Source organism: Leptopilina boulardi, unplaced genomic scaffold (assembly GCF_019393585.1).
Source record: "Leptopilina boulardi isolate dan_hultmark-lab unplaced genomic scaffold, ZJU_Lbou_2.1 LbouV2_310, whole genome shotgun sequence".
Lineage (NCBI taxonomy): Eukaryota > Metazoa > Arthropoda > Insecta > Hymenoptera > Figitidae > Leptopilina > Leptopilina boulardi.
The window spans coordinates 1,073,597-1,091,922 of record NW_026137875.1 but is presented as its reverse complement, the minus strand read 5'-3'; the positions used below and the strand labels follow the sequence as shown (position 1 = coordinate 1,091,922).

The 18,326-nt window shown below is 25.7% G+C and overlaps 1 protein-coding gene across 4 annotated transcripts in view; it reads right to left on the bottom strand.

Moving 5' to 3' along the window:
- LOC127283756 (protein PALS1) overlaps positions 1-18,326 on the bottom strand; it is a 222,585-nt gene that overhangs the window by 45,415 nt on the left and 158,844 nt on the right. The window contains exon 1 of one of the 4 annotated variants that reach the window (XM_051308831.1): positions 1,077-2,335. The exons of the other annotated variants lie outside the window; for them this stretch is intronic. Coding sequence (XP_051164788.1) covers positions 1,077-1,102 — 26 coding nt within the window. The 5' untranslated portion in view covers positions 1,103-2,335. Of the gene's footprint in view, positions 1-1,076; positions 2,336-18,326 lie in introns of those variants that run through there. 4 annotated transcript variants of the gene reach the window in all.

The window sequence follows — 18,326 nt, the reverse complement described above, 5'->3', positions numbered from 1 at the left end:
TTCGAACAAATGAAAATTCATCTGAATGAATAAAATGAAAATTCTATGCGCAATGAAATTTAACCCAATAAAAATTCTTCAAAATGACCTATTATGTTAAATGAAAATTCGAGCAAATAAAAATTCTGTAAAGTGAATTTTCGGTTATATAAAATTTTGGTAATATAGAAAATTGTTTTGATGAAAATTCTTGCAAAATTCTATAAAAATTTGTCTCAAAAATATAATTATGACAAATGAAATTCCACAAAATGAAAATTATAACTAATGATTTTTAGAACATAATATCCATTCCTATTAAACGAGTCATTTCGAGAACTATTTCCTATTTATATATTTTTCGATTTTATTAAAAATTGACTCATTTCTCGAGTCATTTATATATCAAACGTTTGGAATTCAAAAACGTTTAATCCATTTAATTTTCCCATATATTCCCAAGTTATTTACATAGTTTATAAACCTGATTTCAAAAATCCTCTAAACTATGCATATTTGATTTAAAACACTTTATAATGTCTCTATATTGTTCTATACCATATCTAATCTAATATATGACGGGAAATTTTTGCATAATTCTGCATAATTTTTATTCTCTATTGCATTATCAATTCGCTCCACATATATTTATATATATATATATTTTTTTTTTATAATTTATATGTTTACAATCTTCAAGTTTCCTTCCATAACAAATTGCCCAGCTCTTATAAAATACTTAAATGACGATTTTCCCAGACTTTTCATAAATGCTCAACAATCAAGCTTCGTCATCAGATAGTAGAGTATACTCACGCATTCGAGAGTGACTAGAATTCTCTCTATATATATATAAGTGGGCGGTTTTACAATTCCTACGTGACACACAAGTTTTACAATTTTCAAACGATGATGATGAGTATTTGATTTTTATTTTCCTCTCTCTCTCTCTCTTTGACAAAAACTAATTTCTTGCGTATTCATTAAAATATATTATTGAAAGAAAAAAAAAAAATGTTATTTGAATTTTAAATTATTGGCATATAAATAGGAGGGGGGGGGACGAAAAAAAACTCGAACGTTCAAGAACAACCTACCAGTGCAAGGTCTTGAGGATCCTCATGGCGTGGCTCTTCAGCAATTCGTCCTTCGTTCAAGCTTCATGGACACACCTTTGCAGCTCGCACGCAGGACACGAGGAGAATTTCAATTACCTTCTTCCTTCCCTGTAATATCGGAAGACAATCTATTCTTCATTCTATATATTATTCCTTTTCTAATTTCTCTTATTCAAATCACAAAAAATCAAAGTTGTCTCATTTTTTATTCAATCTTTTTATTTTTCTGATTTTAATATTCTTTTCAAGTTCTGAGATTTTTTTTACTCTTTTTTCGTGGTTTTAATATCTTTTTATTTAGAAGATTCCCTTTTGGTTCTTAAATAAAATTTTATTTGCAAATAATTTGGAATTTTCTTTATTCGTTGATAGCAGCTTCGCTAGCTTTTTCTTCTTCTTCTTCTTTATATACCCTTTTATGTTGTCTTATTGTTTCATTTCTTTATATCTTATTTTCTTTTGTATTGCTTACCTTCCTTTTTTTCCCTAACCTTCCCTTTTCTTTCTTTTTTTCCCTCAATTCTTATTTCTCGTAAATTCTAAATTCTTGCATTTATTTTTTCTTTTCCCTATTTCGTATTTTTATTCATTCCTTTATTGTGTATTTTTTTTTCCCATGGGTTTTTTTTTTCTATTGACCCTCTCTCCTATATCTTCTTTTTTCTGCCTGATTTGCACCCTATTTTGCCAAATGGTATTTCTAGGAAAATTCAATGTTAAAAGACGATCCCTCCTTATTTTTCGGAGCGCGCACACTTCACTGCGAAACACACGAGGATATATAACTCCGCACACAACAAAACACAAACTCCCAAAGAATGCTCCTACCGGTTTTAGACCGGCGGCAGACAGGTATTCCCAACTCCGTTAACTGCCTTAATTGCACCCTCTCAGTATGTGTACATACAATGGAAAAATTTTTTCTCCAAAAAAATAAAAAAAATAAAAAATTTTCCAAATTAAATTTCCAACACTTGGGATCACTTTTCTTTTTTATTTCCTCCACGTGTTTCTTTTGTATCACTAAATTAAAAAAATTTCGAAAAAAATATTATTCGAAAAGAAAATTTATTAATTGAAAAAAAAAAAAAATGAAATGAAATAAAATAAAACACGTGAATTTGTTTTTGAAAAGTTTGATATAAACGAAACGGACACAACGAAGAGTCCAGGCGTCACTCCAACTTGGAACTGAGTTTGTTGGCTTCACTTTACCCCATCGCCGCCGCCGCCGTCAGTGGTTCTGGAAAGTCCCCTCCCACCCCCTTCTGCCCCTGGAACAACTTTGTGTCCCTATGGGTGAACCTCGTCCCTCTCCATACTATTTCTCTCTTCAACATGGTCCGAGAGTATTTCTCCTCCATTCCTCTTCATCGTTGCTTTAAAGCGGCGGCACTGACCCCCCTTTATTTCCAAGCGTCCCACTCCCCCACCACTATTTCTTTATACACAAACCTGACTCCCACTCGTCGTTGGATTTCTCGTGCGTTCTATACAGGGTGACTCGATATCGCCTAACTACCTGTCTGGCATTGAAGTCTCTCTCTCTCTCTCTCTCTCTCTTGATCGGGATCGCTTTTAAATCTCTCTTGAAACTCTCTGATCATCAATAACCTGTCTCATAATTTTGTTTATATGGCGTTAAATATTTTGCTTTTTTTAGTGTGGGAAAAAAAAAATTATTTTTTTTTTTTTTTTATTTTTGCCACGTTATATGAGTTATTATTGTCTCGTTATTTTTATTTTATTTCCACGCACAGTTGAAAATTATTTGCTGATATTGGTATTTTTTTTTCACATAGTAAAAATGTTGTACTCTCTTTTTTTTTCTTATAAGTTTATTTGGTAAAAAAATATATATATAGTGCTTATTTTTTGAGACGGAACGCATAAATAAGGAACGCATAATTATCTCGCATAAAAATCATTAATTAGAATTTTAATTTTAAAGAATTTTCTAAGAAATAATTAATATTTAGACGAATTTTCATTTTTCGAATTAAAAATTTGACGCGGATATTTTTTTTTTTTTTTTAGACGAATTTTTTAATAACAAAAATTTTAGCTACTGATTTTTTATTTTTGAAGAATTTTTATTTTACTATCATTTTGTTTATATGACTTTTAATTTAAATGAATTTTTATTTAAGAGAATTGTAATTTAACAGAATTCTTATTTAATTGAATTTTATATAATTTTCTCATTCAATGAAATTTTTAAATGACAAAAATTTCAACTCACCGAATTTTAATTTGTCCGAATTTTTTATATACGAATTTTAAATTGAAAGAATTTTTAAAGTGCCAAATTTTCATTTGTCCGAAATTACAAATGTTCGAACACACACACAATCAAAACAAATTTTTTGGCGCAATTTTTAAAATTGACCAATCACGATTTTCTTGATATATAATTTTTTAATTCGTCAATTTTAAAAATTACGCCAAAATCTTTCTGTCGACTGTTTGTTTGTTTATTTTTTGTAATTTCGGACAATTAAAAATTTGGAGTCTTAAAAATGTTATCAATTAAAAATTCGTACAAATAAAAATTTCAGTGAATTCGAATTTCTATCAATTTCAAAATTCGATTCAATGAAAATTAAGTTTTAAATTGAAATTAAATTAAAATTCAATTTTTTTTTTAATTTTTATGAATAATTAAATTTTACAGAAATTTTAATAATTGATAATAATTTTAAATTATTTATTTATTGAAAATATACGGGTAGAACCGTATATAAAATAAATTTTAAAAAAATAAAAGGAAATTATTTCATTTTAATTAATTGATTTTTTGAAAAAAAAAATTGATTGAAGTTATTGGTTGAAATTATATTATTAATTATTAAGTTTAGATTTTTGGAAATAATTCAATTTCATGTTATTTTGAATTAAAATTTTTGGTAATTTAATTTTTTTTTTAAATTTCAAACAATTTTTGAATTTTTACAAGGAGAAAAATGTAAAAACGAATAAAGTAACTTTTACTCTAAAAATAGTAAAATTTACTATGTATTTCCGAAATAATTTTTACTATTTCAGGAGTAAATTTTACTACATATTTCCAGAGTAAATTTTTCTACTTCTAGAGTAAAAATTGACAGAAATGCGCAGAAGCTGCAGACAGTTCCAGTTTTACTTTTAAAGTAGGTAGTAAAATTAAATTAAAAAACATTTTCAGATAATTGAATTTTTGAAGAATTTTATTTAAATTATTGAAAATAATTAATTTAGCGAAAAATTTTTGTTAAAAATTTCTTAAGTAATTAAATTTTATAAAAGCTACAATGCATATACTAAAAAAAAAGTCGTATTTTATTTTCCAAATTTTATAAAAAGTGTTGTTAAAAAAAGTCGAAAAAGTCGCATCTTATTTTAAAATAAGTCGAAAAATTAGAAAAAAATTTTTACAAAAAAGTAAATATTAAGACAATATTGTGACGTTGTAAAATTTACAATTTTACAAATCACAAAGGTTTCTTTATTTTTCAATATATTAAATAACTTTGTTTATTATTCCCGAAAAAGATAATTTTAATATCAAAAATTTACTAGACGAAATCACATTATGGATTCGAGAAATGGAAAAATCTTATTTAATAATAATTTAATATTAAGAATTAATGTCTGTAATCCCTTTTTATTTATGTATTTTCGAGCCAACATTCACTGAAACAAGAAATTAAGGAAAATATCAAGATTTTAGAAAAACTTTGAGAAAAATTGATTATATTGAATATTTTTATTGGTCAACCTAACCTCAATTTTGATGTCATCAATAATTGGATGTTTTGAAGTTTATTATCGATTATTTGGGATATATTTTTATTATCGATTATTTGGATAAATTTTTATTATTAAAATTTGGATTCTTGAATATTCACTTCCGATGTACCCATTAATTGGATAATTGAGAGATGCCAAGTATTTTCACGTTTTATGCAAATATCACCCTAAGAATATTATTGACTTCGTTTCCTGGCGAAACACTCGAGATTATTATGATTTTTGGAAGGCTTCTTTATATTTTTAAATTGTTATTTGAAACTTCTGTTGCTGCGGGTAGCCAAAGCCCATATAAAATGTTTCATATTTTGGATTTATGTCAATTTGAAGTTTGAAGATTTTTACTTAACTGTGGCATTATCTTTGGAAATTTCAATATTAATTCCGAATTCATGAATATTTATATTGGAGAAGAATTATAAAGATTTACCATCTTGCGTCGGATTAACGTATTAAAATCGTTAATCAAGAAGAAGTATTATTATTCAAGAAAACAATTTTTGTCAACTTTTATTATTGAATTTGAATTTCGCACTTAATCAGTTTGGACCAATCAGCGTCAAGATATAGATGAAAATCTTTTTACCGACCGTCAAACTTTCTTTTTTGTCCCGATCTTTTTATTTTTTTTAGATATTCATTTTTTTTGGTTGATAACGAAAATCTCCTAGGAGAAAACAAACAACGTCTTTTTTTATCATTCTTTAATGTGATTTCGTGTAAGCTAGACGCTTTTTTTTATCATTTAATTTAATTTGATTTTTGGGATCTCGATCGAAAAATATATATATAAATCATTTAAATATAAAAAGGAAATATAAAAAGGATAAAGGAAATATATAAAGATTCAAAAATAATAAAAAAGGAATTGTTTGGGAATCATTGGAGATATTCGTTGCCGTCAGCCATTTTGATAAAATATTGATTCTGGAATTCTCTGGTAAAATTTTATTTTCCCATTTATGAATGATATCTCAAAATTATTTATTTGTTTGAATTTTTCAATAATGAATTTAATTTTCCTTAGATCTAAATTTAATTTTCTTTAAATCTGAATTTAATTTAGAATTTTAATTTAATTTAATTTAAAATGATTTCTTTTGAATTTAATTGATTATTTTATTGAATTGGAATTTATTTAAGAATGAATTTAATTTTCTAAATTTAATTAAAAATTGATTGAAATGTCGTTCATTTAATTTAATTATTATTGTATCCATTTTTAATTTTCCATCTCTATTTTTCCATTTTCCATTCCTCGAATTAAAGAATCCTTATTCTTTTAAAAAGAAAGAATAAGTAATTATTTCCTTATTTTGAATTATATCGAGTCTTGACTCAAATTTTATCATGTTCAAAAATTTAAAATAAAGAAATTTATTAATCTTTTGTTTAGAAAATCTCATGTTTTATTTAATTTGAATAATAAAATCTTTTCGAATGTGGCTTTTCCGAACCGCCCTCTCTACTGCTAACCAAGAATTGGGACTGCGGCAGGCCGAGTAAAAGGAAGACTATTTTTAATTTAATTTGAATTTTGAATCATTTCTTTGCTTTGCGTCTCCTTTGATTATTGAATTTGACAGTCTTTGAGTAAAAGCCTGGTGGCCGTGTGTACTCTTCAGACTAATTTAACAATCAAAAATAATTTTGATTTAATTGTCGAATTTGACAGTCTCAAAAATAATTTGCCTGGTGGCCTTGTGTATTTTTCCAGACTAATTCGATGATTAAAGAAAAATTTATTTAATCTATTTAATCTATTTAATCAATTCAATTCTTTTGTCCCTTAATTATTTTTTTTTTTTTTTTTATTTTGTCCCAAGAAAGGACTGGCGCCCAACAAACAATTTATTCGAGTCTTCCTTTTTGTAACTATGATTTCATTAATTGATTTTCTTAACATTCAGCAACATCATTAATAAAAATCATTTTTTTTGTGGTTACAATATTAAGACAATTAGAAAAACTGTATTAGAAATAACGTTAGAGAACGACAAAACAAAATTTATAAAAATTTTTTTCAAAGAGGATTTAACTTTCATTTGTGTTGTTCATTTTAATACATTTCTTATACTCTCGCACGCACAAGTAGAATGATTTCAAGGAAAGTGTCCTTCTGTAAATTCCAGCTGGAATTTCCGTCAAAATTCCATGAAATCCTCGCAGGATAAATATTTTCAGTGGAATTTTTATAGCTTGGACAAATCTGTGTTGATTTTTTTTTCGCCCCGGTATGGTTTACAAAAAGAAAAAAAAATATGGCGCACCTTTTTAAAACAATAAAATTTTAAATTAACATAACTTTCAAAAAATATTCAAAAAGGTATAAAAAAATTTTTGATTTGGAGGTTATGTTTTCAGGTTTATTAGTTTTTTGGTCTGATGTTCAAACATAACCTTAAAATTATGTTAAAGTTCAGGATCAAAATACTATAAAAAATCAAGAGGACTCTGTGTTTGAAATTTAAATCGGCGAACATAACCTCAAAAAAATAGATCAATTTCTTGGTCAAGAAAGCAAACATAATGTCAAAATTCAAAGTAAGATTTTAAGTTTTTATATCAGAAGATTCATATCAGTAAACATAACCTTAAAATTAAAAACTCAGAGCTAAAATACGAACATAACCTCAAAAATTTAAGATTCAAGGGGTCGAAACTCCTCTAGTATATATAATAATAGACATTTAAAACTTTATGAATATAATTAAAAAGATAATTAGCAAAGGTAAATTATGCGTAATTATTACAATAGAGCACTAATTTGTCTTTCTTATTCAAGACCCTATAATGACATTAAAGGTCCCGCAAATGTAACCATAAACAGATTATTTTTCTCCACCCAAAAATCCTTTAATACCCACAATATATAACATAATATTGGCAGTTATTTACTGATTAAGAAAATAAAAATAAGTCACAATTTTGTAATAGAAAATTTCAGCTTGATCAGTGAACTGGAATAATTGAGTTGTAACGATATAATGACAATTGTCATGGAGTTAATGCGCTAGTTAAATTAATAGTCATTTAAGGTGTGTTGCAATGACAACACAAAATGAATGTAAATTTCCATTTATTTTGATTGTGAATTTCCATTTATTTTGAAATGTAAATTTTAACAATCATTTTGAATAAAAAATTACAGAAAAAATAATACAAAAATTAATTCTACATTTGAATTAATAAAGTTTTTACGAGACGCATAAAATTAATTTGTTACACGGAGAAAAAAGATTTCTTTTATAAAGTAACTTTTACTACTTTCAGAGTAAAACTGGACCAACTCGAAGTTTCTGCGCATCTCTGGCAATTTTTACTCCAAAAATAGTAAAATTTACTCTAGAAATAGTAAAACTTACTACGGAAACAGTAAAATTTACTACAGAAATAATAAATTTTACTATTTTTGGAGTAAAAATTGCCAGAGATGCGCAGAAACTTCGAGTTGGTCCAGTTTTACTCTGAAAGTAGTAAAAATTACTTTTTCTTTTTCTCCGTGTAGAATTTTATTATAGAAATTATTTCTATTGTTTTATCAGCAGTCGGTAAAACAGATTCGACTATATTTAACTCTCCCACTCGCTAAAATCCCTACTCGCCATTTGTCATAATTTTCGTCAACTTAGTAAAAATTTAGTAACTTTATAGTAACTTTTAATTTTAACAATAAAGTCACTAAATTTTTACTAGAGCAGGGTGCGGTAGTTGATGAGAATTATCACAAATGGCGAGTGAGGACAATGGAAACCAATCAAAAGCGTCAATTTGGACACCTGGTGGGAGATTATGGAAATTACGTTCAGTGGCGCTAGAGTGGGAATAAGTTAGCATAAGCAGAAAGTTAAATAAATAATTTTATTTATTTTCAATTGTAAATAATACTGAATATTATAAGTAGAAATTTAATTGTAGTTATGAAATTTCGACTATATTTCATCAGTATAAAATTATGCACCCAGAGAAATGATTTATTTGAACGAAATAAAATATATTTGAGTTAAATAAACGTATATTTGTCTCAGAGCCTATTAACTTATTTATTTGGCGTAAATAAAAATTTTATTTGTCAGAAATAAATTTTTCTTTGGCTCAAATAAATTTTTTATTTCAATGAAATGAAATATATTTGCAACAAATAAATGAGTTAGTAGGCTCGGAGACAAATATATACCATTTCTCTGAGTGTGTAAAATTTTACTAAAATTCAAAGAATAATATTGAAAATATTGACCTATAATAGTTTAGGGTTAGAATGCAATAAACGTCAAAGTGAAAATTTACCTCTTTTTTTAGAGTCTCTTTTTTTACGAAATATGTCACAATGAACAAAAAAGGAGAAAAAAAACAAACGAAACATTCTTTGCAAAATATACATTCTTTTTTTTTCTCTCTTTCTTTTATAATTTAAACACTTCCTTGACAACTTCAATTTACCAACTGTATCACTACATTAATCTTCCAACCAATTTGTACAGTTATTTCACATCAGACTCTATCATCGGAAGCAAACTCAATTATACAAATTGTGGGAAACTTCTCTCTCTCTCTCTCAGAAACTGAATCTCGATGACTTTGACAATTTCTATTGCATTTAATGAGATATGTATATATATATATATATATATATATATAGATATTCCTTCAGCATATTTATTTATCAAAATTGTGGAAAATTCGTGTAATATTCTACTAAAATGAAATTATTATTTTTCATATATATATATATTGAAGATGAAAAAAACTGTCTCTTCTTTTTATCACTTTAAACATAAATTGTCGCCTCTGTTAATCACTTTTTCAAGGTTTTCTTAAGATTTAAAACATCCGTTTTACTATTTTTGCTAATGACCAAACGTATATAATAAAGATTTAGATTTACCCAATGATAATATATTCTGTTAAAAACGTCTACTCTGGAAAGATAATTTTTAGAATTTAGTTGTCTCTGTTAAGAGATAAATTTTCCTAAAAGTAAATGACGTATATATAATGCAAGTTTTAAAAAAAAAAAAATTTTAATTGTAACAGAAGGATAAAATTTTGAAAAAAAAAAATGGGAAAAAACTTGAAAACTTACAATTTAATGATTGCCGGCAAAATAGGATAAAAATTTTAATAGAAAATTTCCAAAAATTTTAAGATTTACTTTAAAAAATTCAAATTTAACATATAGGACATTCTACGAGAAGCGGACAACACCAATTTTGGTTTATTTTTCAATATTATATTTAAATAGTACAATCCCTGGCGGATTCGATTTGCGTAATGTCTACTTAACTAAGCGGACTTTAGGTAGACATTAGGTAGACATGTAAAAAAACGTATAAAAAAGCTATTAATCGACTTATTATGATAAAAAAAAGTTGATAAAAGGGTAAATGAATGTTTATAGAGTAAATTCGTACAAAATTTGTAATTAATAAAGCAATAAATAATTAATAATGAATGGAAATGTGCGCGAGGTACCTGATCAGTTCAGCTGTACAATTATTTTCGTGCTATTTTCATGAAAAGAATATAAATTAACTGCAAAAACAATTGATATTTATAAAAAAGTGTAAAATTGATTTAATTTTATTGTTTGCAATACGAATTATTAAATAATAATTAAGTTTTTATCAAATGTGAATAGTGTTGTGAAAACCTGTGAAAACTAATGAGTTACTACATTACCGATCGCATATGATAATAAAAAGTTCTCGATGAGTGTAACAAAAAAGCTGCAATCATGTCCGTAATTTTGGACGAGAAACAATTATGAAATCAATAATTATTTGTATAACTTTATTCTGCATTTTAAAATTCACTTTTTATTTTCTTTCAAAGCAAAAGCTTGGAAGAAAACATGCTCGCACTGTATTGTAAAAACTGGTGGCGCCATCTCTCATATGCGATCGGTAATGTAGTAACTCATTAGTTTTCACAGGTTTTCACAACACTATTCACATTTGATAAAAACTTAATTATTATTTAATAATTCGTATTGCAAACAATAAAATTAAATCAATTTTACACTTTTTTATAAATATCAATTGTTTTTGCAGTTAATTTATATTCTTTTCATGAAAATAGCACGAAAATAATTGTACAGCTAAACTGATCAGGTACCTCGCGCACATTTCCATTCATTATTAATTATTTATTGCTTTATTAATTACAAATTTTGTACGAATTTACTCTATAAACATTCATTTACCCTTTTATCAACTTTTTTTTATCATAATAAGTCGATTAATAGCTTTTTTATACGTTTTTTTACATGTCTACCTAATGTCTACCTAAAGTCCGCTTAGTTAAGTAGACATTACGCAAATCGAATCCGCCAGGGAATATTGTATTATACAATATTTCATTAAAAATTCATTAAACAAAGGAAAATTTGGTGTGGATGTGTGATTTTAAATATTTAATAATAATTATAATAATAATGATAATAATAATAATATATTAAATATAAAAATCGTCAAAATTAATACCACATCTATTTTCCTTCATTTAATGGATTTTTAATATAATTCTAATATTTAAAAGTAATATGGAAAAACAAAGATTCAACTATACAACACTATTTTCAGCATTATAAAAATGCATTGAAAATTGTATTCATCTATATTCTCATCAGAATACATAGTATTTAACATGGTTTATTTTTGAACTTATGTAATGCATATTATTATTCATTAGTTTGAATTATTTTATAACTAACACCATTTTTTACGTAATTCTTTGTATTTTTTAACATTTGCATACTTCAAATTAATTTTTTCTTATATTTTGTTAGAAATAATGACTGTTTCATATTTATCCCTAAATTTTAGCAAAGTTGAAAAACTTAGGGTTAAATAGAAACAGTTGATTATTGCGATTTAATGATACCCATATTTTCTACTACCCCGCATAAAATTGTTTCACGGAAGTTAAATAATAACTCAATATACACAAAAAACCGAAAGTATTGCGATTTAAAAGAAAAAACTTATATTATTGGTGAAACTTAGCAAATCTGTTTCTATTCACCCCAACTGACCCTAATTAATGTTAAATATTAATTTAATTAGGATCAGTTGGGGTAAATGGGGACAAAATCGCTATTTTTCACAAATTACGTAAGTTTCTTCCTTTAAAAGGTAATATTTGCTGGTTTATATTTTTTTAAGTTGTTATTTACGTTCCCAGGATTAATTTTATGCATCAGAAAAAAATTTAGATAAGCTTTAAACGCATAAAACTGACTGTCCCCATTTACCCCAAAATTTAGAAAATTTCATAAAATTCGGGGTAAATGGGAACAGCATAGTTTCTAAGAAAGTTTTAAGAAAAAAGTTTTCATAAGTATATATTACTGTATTAAGGGATGAAAAAACTTGAAAAAAATTTGTAGTAGATATATAATAGTTGAACCAATTGAAATTTTTTTATTTTTTTTTTTATTTCAGTATTTTGTCTCGCATTTGAAAAAAAACAGACTTAAAAATCATACCAAATTTTTGTCTTATTCCTTATGACTCCCATAACAGAAATTCACTTGAATTTTTTATTTTTGTTAATTTGGTTAATAATGACAAGCTGTCCCCATTTACCCCAAAAATTTGAAAACTCAGGGTAAATGAGGACAGCTTGTCATTATTAACCAAATTGACAAAAATCAAAAATTCAAATAAATTTCTGTTATGGGAGTCATAAGGAATAAGAAAAAAAATTTGGTATGATTTTTAAGTCTGTTTTCTTTGAAATGCTCGACAAAATACTGAAACAGTTTGACTTTGATTTTCAAGTTATTATGCATTGAGCGATAACTTTTTTTATCTTGCTGCCAATTGTCAAGATAAAAGCTTGTCAATACTCAAAACCTCTTGCAGGTGATCTGAGGTTAAAATATTGACGTTGAACTTAATTTTAAAACTGTAAATTAAGCTCCAAAACTTCTTGTCCCCATTTACCCCAACTGACCCTATATTAATTTATTATTAATTTCCCGCGCGTGAAAAAATTCCCAGGAATTGACCACTAAAATCTCTTGCGGAAATTCCTGTTAAAAATTTCGACAAATTTTTTTCATATAACTTTTTAGGTTACAAATGGTTAGGTTAAGTTAGGTCAGGTCAGATTAGGTTTGGTCAAGTTGGTTAGATTAAGTCAGATCATGTTAGATTAGGTTTGGTTAGGTCAGGTCAGATTAGGTTTGGTCAAGTTAGGTTAGATTAGGTTTGGTTAGGTCAGTCAAATAAGTTTTTAATCTAAAAGTTTTGTTTGTTTATACTTTCATAAATAGTATTATACAAATAAAACAAAAAAACAACAAATAATTCCAGTGAATTTTTTCACGTGGCATTATTATTAATTAATTATAGGATTAAAAAAAAATTGATTTTCAATTACTTTGAAAGTACATAATATCATGCCAATAATCAATAATAATGAATACAGTAGTTGGAAAAAAAGAATTATTTACGATCACAAGATGACAAACACTACACTATATATAAATGACTGCACATTGAAGAAGGAAAAGGAATGTCAAAATGAAAAAAACAACTCTTATAGTAACTGCATCAGCTGTGGGTTTGCAATCTATTGCATCTACATTCGTAAGACGTCCTATTTCGATCGAACCACCTGTTACGTTCTCGTAGTCTCTCGATTTGAGTCTGAAACGTGAACTGGCAGCTGATTCATGGGACGATTAAAGTACAGCAGTTGACAAAAATTATTCATTTTTTTTTTCATTTTATAACTTTATAGTTTTAACTGCGTATAATTAAAGAAAAAAAAAACAATATATTTTATTTGTAATTTAAATGAATTTTAATAAATTTAGCAGAATTCTCATTTGTAATCGAATTTTTAATTGACAGAAATTCCAATTCACCGAATTTTAATTTTTCCGAATTTTTATTTATACAAATTTTTAAGACGCCGAATTTTTTTATTTGTTTGAAATTACAAAAATAACCGAACAAACAATCGACAGAAAGATTTCGGCGTAATTTTTAAAATTCACCAATTAGAAATTATCACGAAAATTGTGATTGGTCAATTTTTAAAATTCAGCCGAAATCTTTCTGTCGATTGTTTGTTCGGATATTTTTGTAATTTCGGACAAATGAAAATTCGGCGTCTTAAAAAAAATTCGTACAAATAAAAATTCGGTGAATTAAAATTTATTCTGTCAATTTAAAAATTCGATTCAATGAGAATTCTGCAAAATTAAAATTCTTTTTGAATAACAAATCAAGTAAATTAAATATAAAATAAAAATTCTGCCAAACTAAAATTAGATAGCTAAAAAAAACAAATATTCGTATATAAAAAGAAAATCTCAGACAAATTTTAATTCGAAAATTGAAAATTCTTCTAAAAAAATAATTATTTTTAATATAACTTTTTAATTCTAATTAATTATTTTAATGGGAAATTCATCCGCCCCTCTGAGACAAGTATATATCATTTCTCTGGGTGTAAATAATAATTCAATATAAAAGACAGAAACTGCGTTATAGATTCAAAAGAAAATTGTATTGGATAATTTCTGTTTGAAAAGACCTTTAAATTCTACAATTCTGACATTCTATTAACCATATATGGCAAATAAAACAAGCATGCAACAAATACAGAGATGTAGGAAGACTTAAGGTATGTACACCTTTCACATTATATATTACATATTATGGTTTCTAGCTTATCACACACATTATTGCGAAAAGAAACCTTTTTAATCTGCATCAACATTCTACATATATACATACCACATAATAATTTTCTCATTTACAGTAAATGATATATCTTTGTAAAAATAAAAAAATTTCGAATATTTTAATATTTCAAAAAAATCAACATTTTTTTTTCAATTGTAATTTATTTTTCTTTTCAAATTAAGAAAATCTCTCAATATGATAATGAATACTCTTATAACAATAAGTAACCTATTATTATCAGTATGATAATAAATACAATAAATAATATAATAAACCACTCAGTATGATAATGAACAAAATAATAAATTATAATAAAGAGGTGAAAATATTTCTGAGAACATTGTATATTTAACGTTTAAAGAATATATAAATTTGACTTTGAATTGTGATAGAGATTTTAATTTTTTTTTCTTTAAATATATATATATATAGAGATGAAGGAGTGTTTGGTGATTTAAAATTTATATTTTTAAGACCTTGAGGTATTGCAAAGAGTATATATATATATACATTGCATTGTCGGTGCAACGCACGGAATTCTGGCGTCAAAGAGGCGCGAGGCATAAGGAGAGTGAAGAATCAAAAAGGAAGGGGAAAGACAACCAAGAACATTCAAGACTGCGCGAAGAGCAGAGATTCTGAATCTGGATATGTTCTTCACTTCCTAAACAAGACCTTGGAAAACTGATATTACACTTTCGCGTATATATACATCTTTAAATCAGTATAATTTATCTTTACTTCTCTTATTTCGTCTTCAATTACAATTTTGTTTTAAAATTTTAAAGTATACATTAATAAAGATATCTTTGTCAATATCAGTTCGTATTTAATCATTTCATTTCATTTAATACTCGGAATTAACTTATCGTCATATTATTTATTCAATTATTATTATTATTTATTTTTTTAATTTAATTAATTAAATTTAACTAACCAATTTAAGGCCAGGTCCAAGTAAGGCAGCGTCATCTACATTGAAATTAAAATTTTGGAAAATTTTCAACAGCCTTTTCTTGAAAACAAGAAGGTAAAATGCTTTTTCCTTTATGGATAATTGATTATTGGCAAGATATACACCAGCTAAAACTTTTTTTGAGTTAAAATAATAAAAAAAAATTTCATGTCAATAAATTAAATATGAGCACTTTTTTCACAAAAACTGTAACAGTACTTTCTCAGAAATTACAATCAAAAATGCAATTTCCATTTGGAAAATTAATAAACGCTAAAAAATACACGACCTAAGATTTACCAATCACGAAAATAACAAAAAAAAAAGTATTTTAACATAACATATTTTACTCATTATGACAGCCGTTTGGCAGGTTATATATGTCACCAGACGTTTCGCAGTTTTGCCGAAAGGAGGAGATTGGCGCTGTTGCTAACCACCTGAAATACATAATCTACCAAAGGGCTGTCACAATCAGTAAAGCAGTATCAATATGTTAAATATTTAATAAAATTTTTTTTTGTTATTTTCGTGATTGGTAAATCTTAGGTCGTGTATTTTTTAGCGTTTATTAATTTTCCAAATGGAAATTGCATTTTTTAATGTAATTTCTGAGAAAGTACTGTTACAGTTTTTGTGAAAAAAGTGCTCATATTATTTGATAATAAACTTAGAAAAAAGAATTCTTAATTTAAATATAGAGATTTGTTGCAATGAAAATTATAAATGTTTTGATTCAAACTTAAGGGTTAGTTTAGAATAGGCACATGTAAATTTCCACTGGAAATCAAGTAGAACGTCCGAAATATGCCATATCTTTGTATTTTTGACACCTGCCTCACCATGCTTTTCTCTATTCTATAATTCCCCGCCCTTGTATCGAAAAACAGCTATACAATTCCCTGCAAAGTGTCACAATTCGAATGTTTCACCGATTATTTCATATTTATTGTCAATAACATTTTCACATGATTCTTAACCTAAAAATATATTTTCAATTATCCGAATTTTAATGTAACAGAATATTAATTCAACTGGATTTTAAATGATTAGAATTTTTAAATGATAAAATTTTCATTTGTTTGAACTTTCATTTGAGGCCGAAATTGCTCAAATGTCCGAACAAACATAACCTACAAAAAGATTTTGGTATGAAATTAAAAATTCTCAAATCAGAAACTGTCAAAAAAATTGTGATAGATTAATTTTCGAAATTCGTGCCAAATGTTTTTTTTTTTTTTGCAGGTTATGTTTGTTCGGTCATTTGCAATTTTGGTCTAAACGAAAAGTTGAATAAAGAATTCTCTTAACTTTACCATAATAATGATAAAAACAAAATAAATAATTTTCAAAACATGATAATTTGCATAAGAACAAAGAAAAAGTTTATTAATAAACTTTTTACAAATTATTATCATATTTCATAAACATTATTTGTTTATAAAAACAGATTCAGTGTGAAGTTGTATAAAATTTTTTTCACAAAGAAAAGAAGAATATAATATTTATATAAAAAAAAAAATTATATCACTTTTAAAAATTTTATAAATCAGAAAATATTTCACTTGAAAAAATTATATTCTAAATAAATATATTTAACTTCAAATACACAGAGAATTTTTTTATTCAAACAATTTTTATTAAAATTAAATAAAAATATATTTGTCTCTCGCAGAAGTATAGTAAATAACTATATTATATATTTATTTGTTTCAAATTGAAAATTTTGTTGGTCATGCAAATAAAAGTTTATTTGCATCAAATAGAAATTTATTTGAAACAAATAAATATTTATTTATCCTCTGAGACAAATTTTATATTTTTTTGCATCTAGATGTATATATTTAACTCCATTGCGATTACGTCTGTATATGACAACTATAGCCGCAAGGAAGAAAAAGTTAATTAAAACTTTTTTAATTTTCATGAAAATTTGAAACACTCAGGTTTCTGAATCGTTGAATTCGATAAGGATATAAAAATTTCAAAAATTTAAATGATGGACCTTACAAAAATGGATAAATATTTTTAAAAGGGAGCAATTTTTTAATTACCGAATTTTTGTTTGTCAGAATTTTTATTTTTTTTTTAGCTTTCAGAAAATTTTATTTTTTCTTTACCAAACTTTTTATTTAGAAAAATTTCGAATTTAATCAAATATTAATTTAACTAAATTCTCCTTCAACAGAATTTCAAGTGATTCGAATTTTTAAATTCCAGAATTTGCAATTCACCAAATCTTCATTAATTTTTATTTCCACGAATTTGATATTTGATAGAATTATTAAAAAGTAAAATTTTCATTTGACCGAAATTAAAAATGTCCGAACAAACATAACCAACAAACAGATTTTGGCGCGAATTTAAAAATTGACCAATTACAATTTTCTTGTTAGTTTCTGATTGGACAATTTTTAAATTCTTGCCGAAATTTTTTTGTAGGTTATGTTTGTCGGTCATTTGTCAAATAAATATTACCTAAAATTAAAAATTCGTTTAAATGGAATTTTTTTTTCTTTTATAGACATATTAATAATAATATCTAATTTATACAGATTTTTAAAATTTCAAAAATCAATGAAGAAAAGTGAAAGTGAAATGTTCCTCTTTCCTCATAATACTCATTATAAAGAAACTCTACTATTGTATTCTGTAATTTTCAAAAGTGACAAAAATAAAAAAATATAAATAAAAAAAATATATTTTAAAAATTGTCTTTTTTTTTGATAGTATACAAACTTCTATTGTTGGTATTACATCATTCATCATTGTTCAAACAAGCCG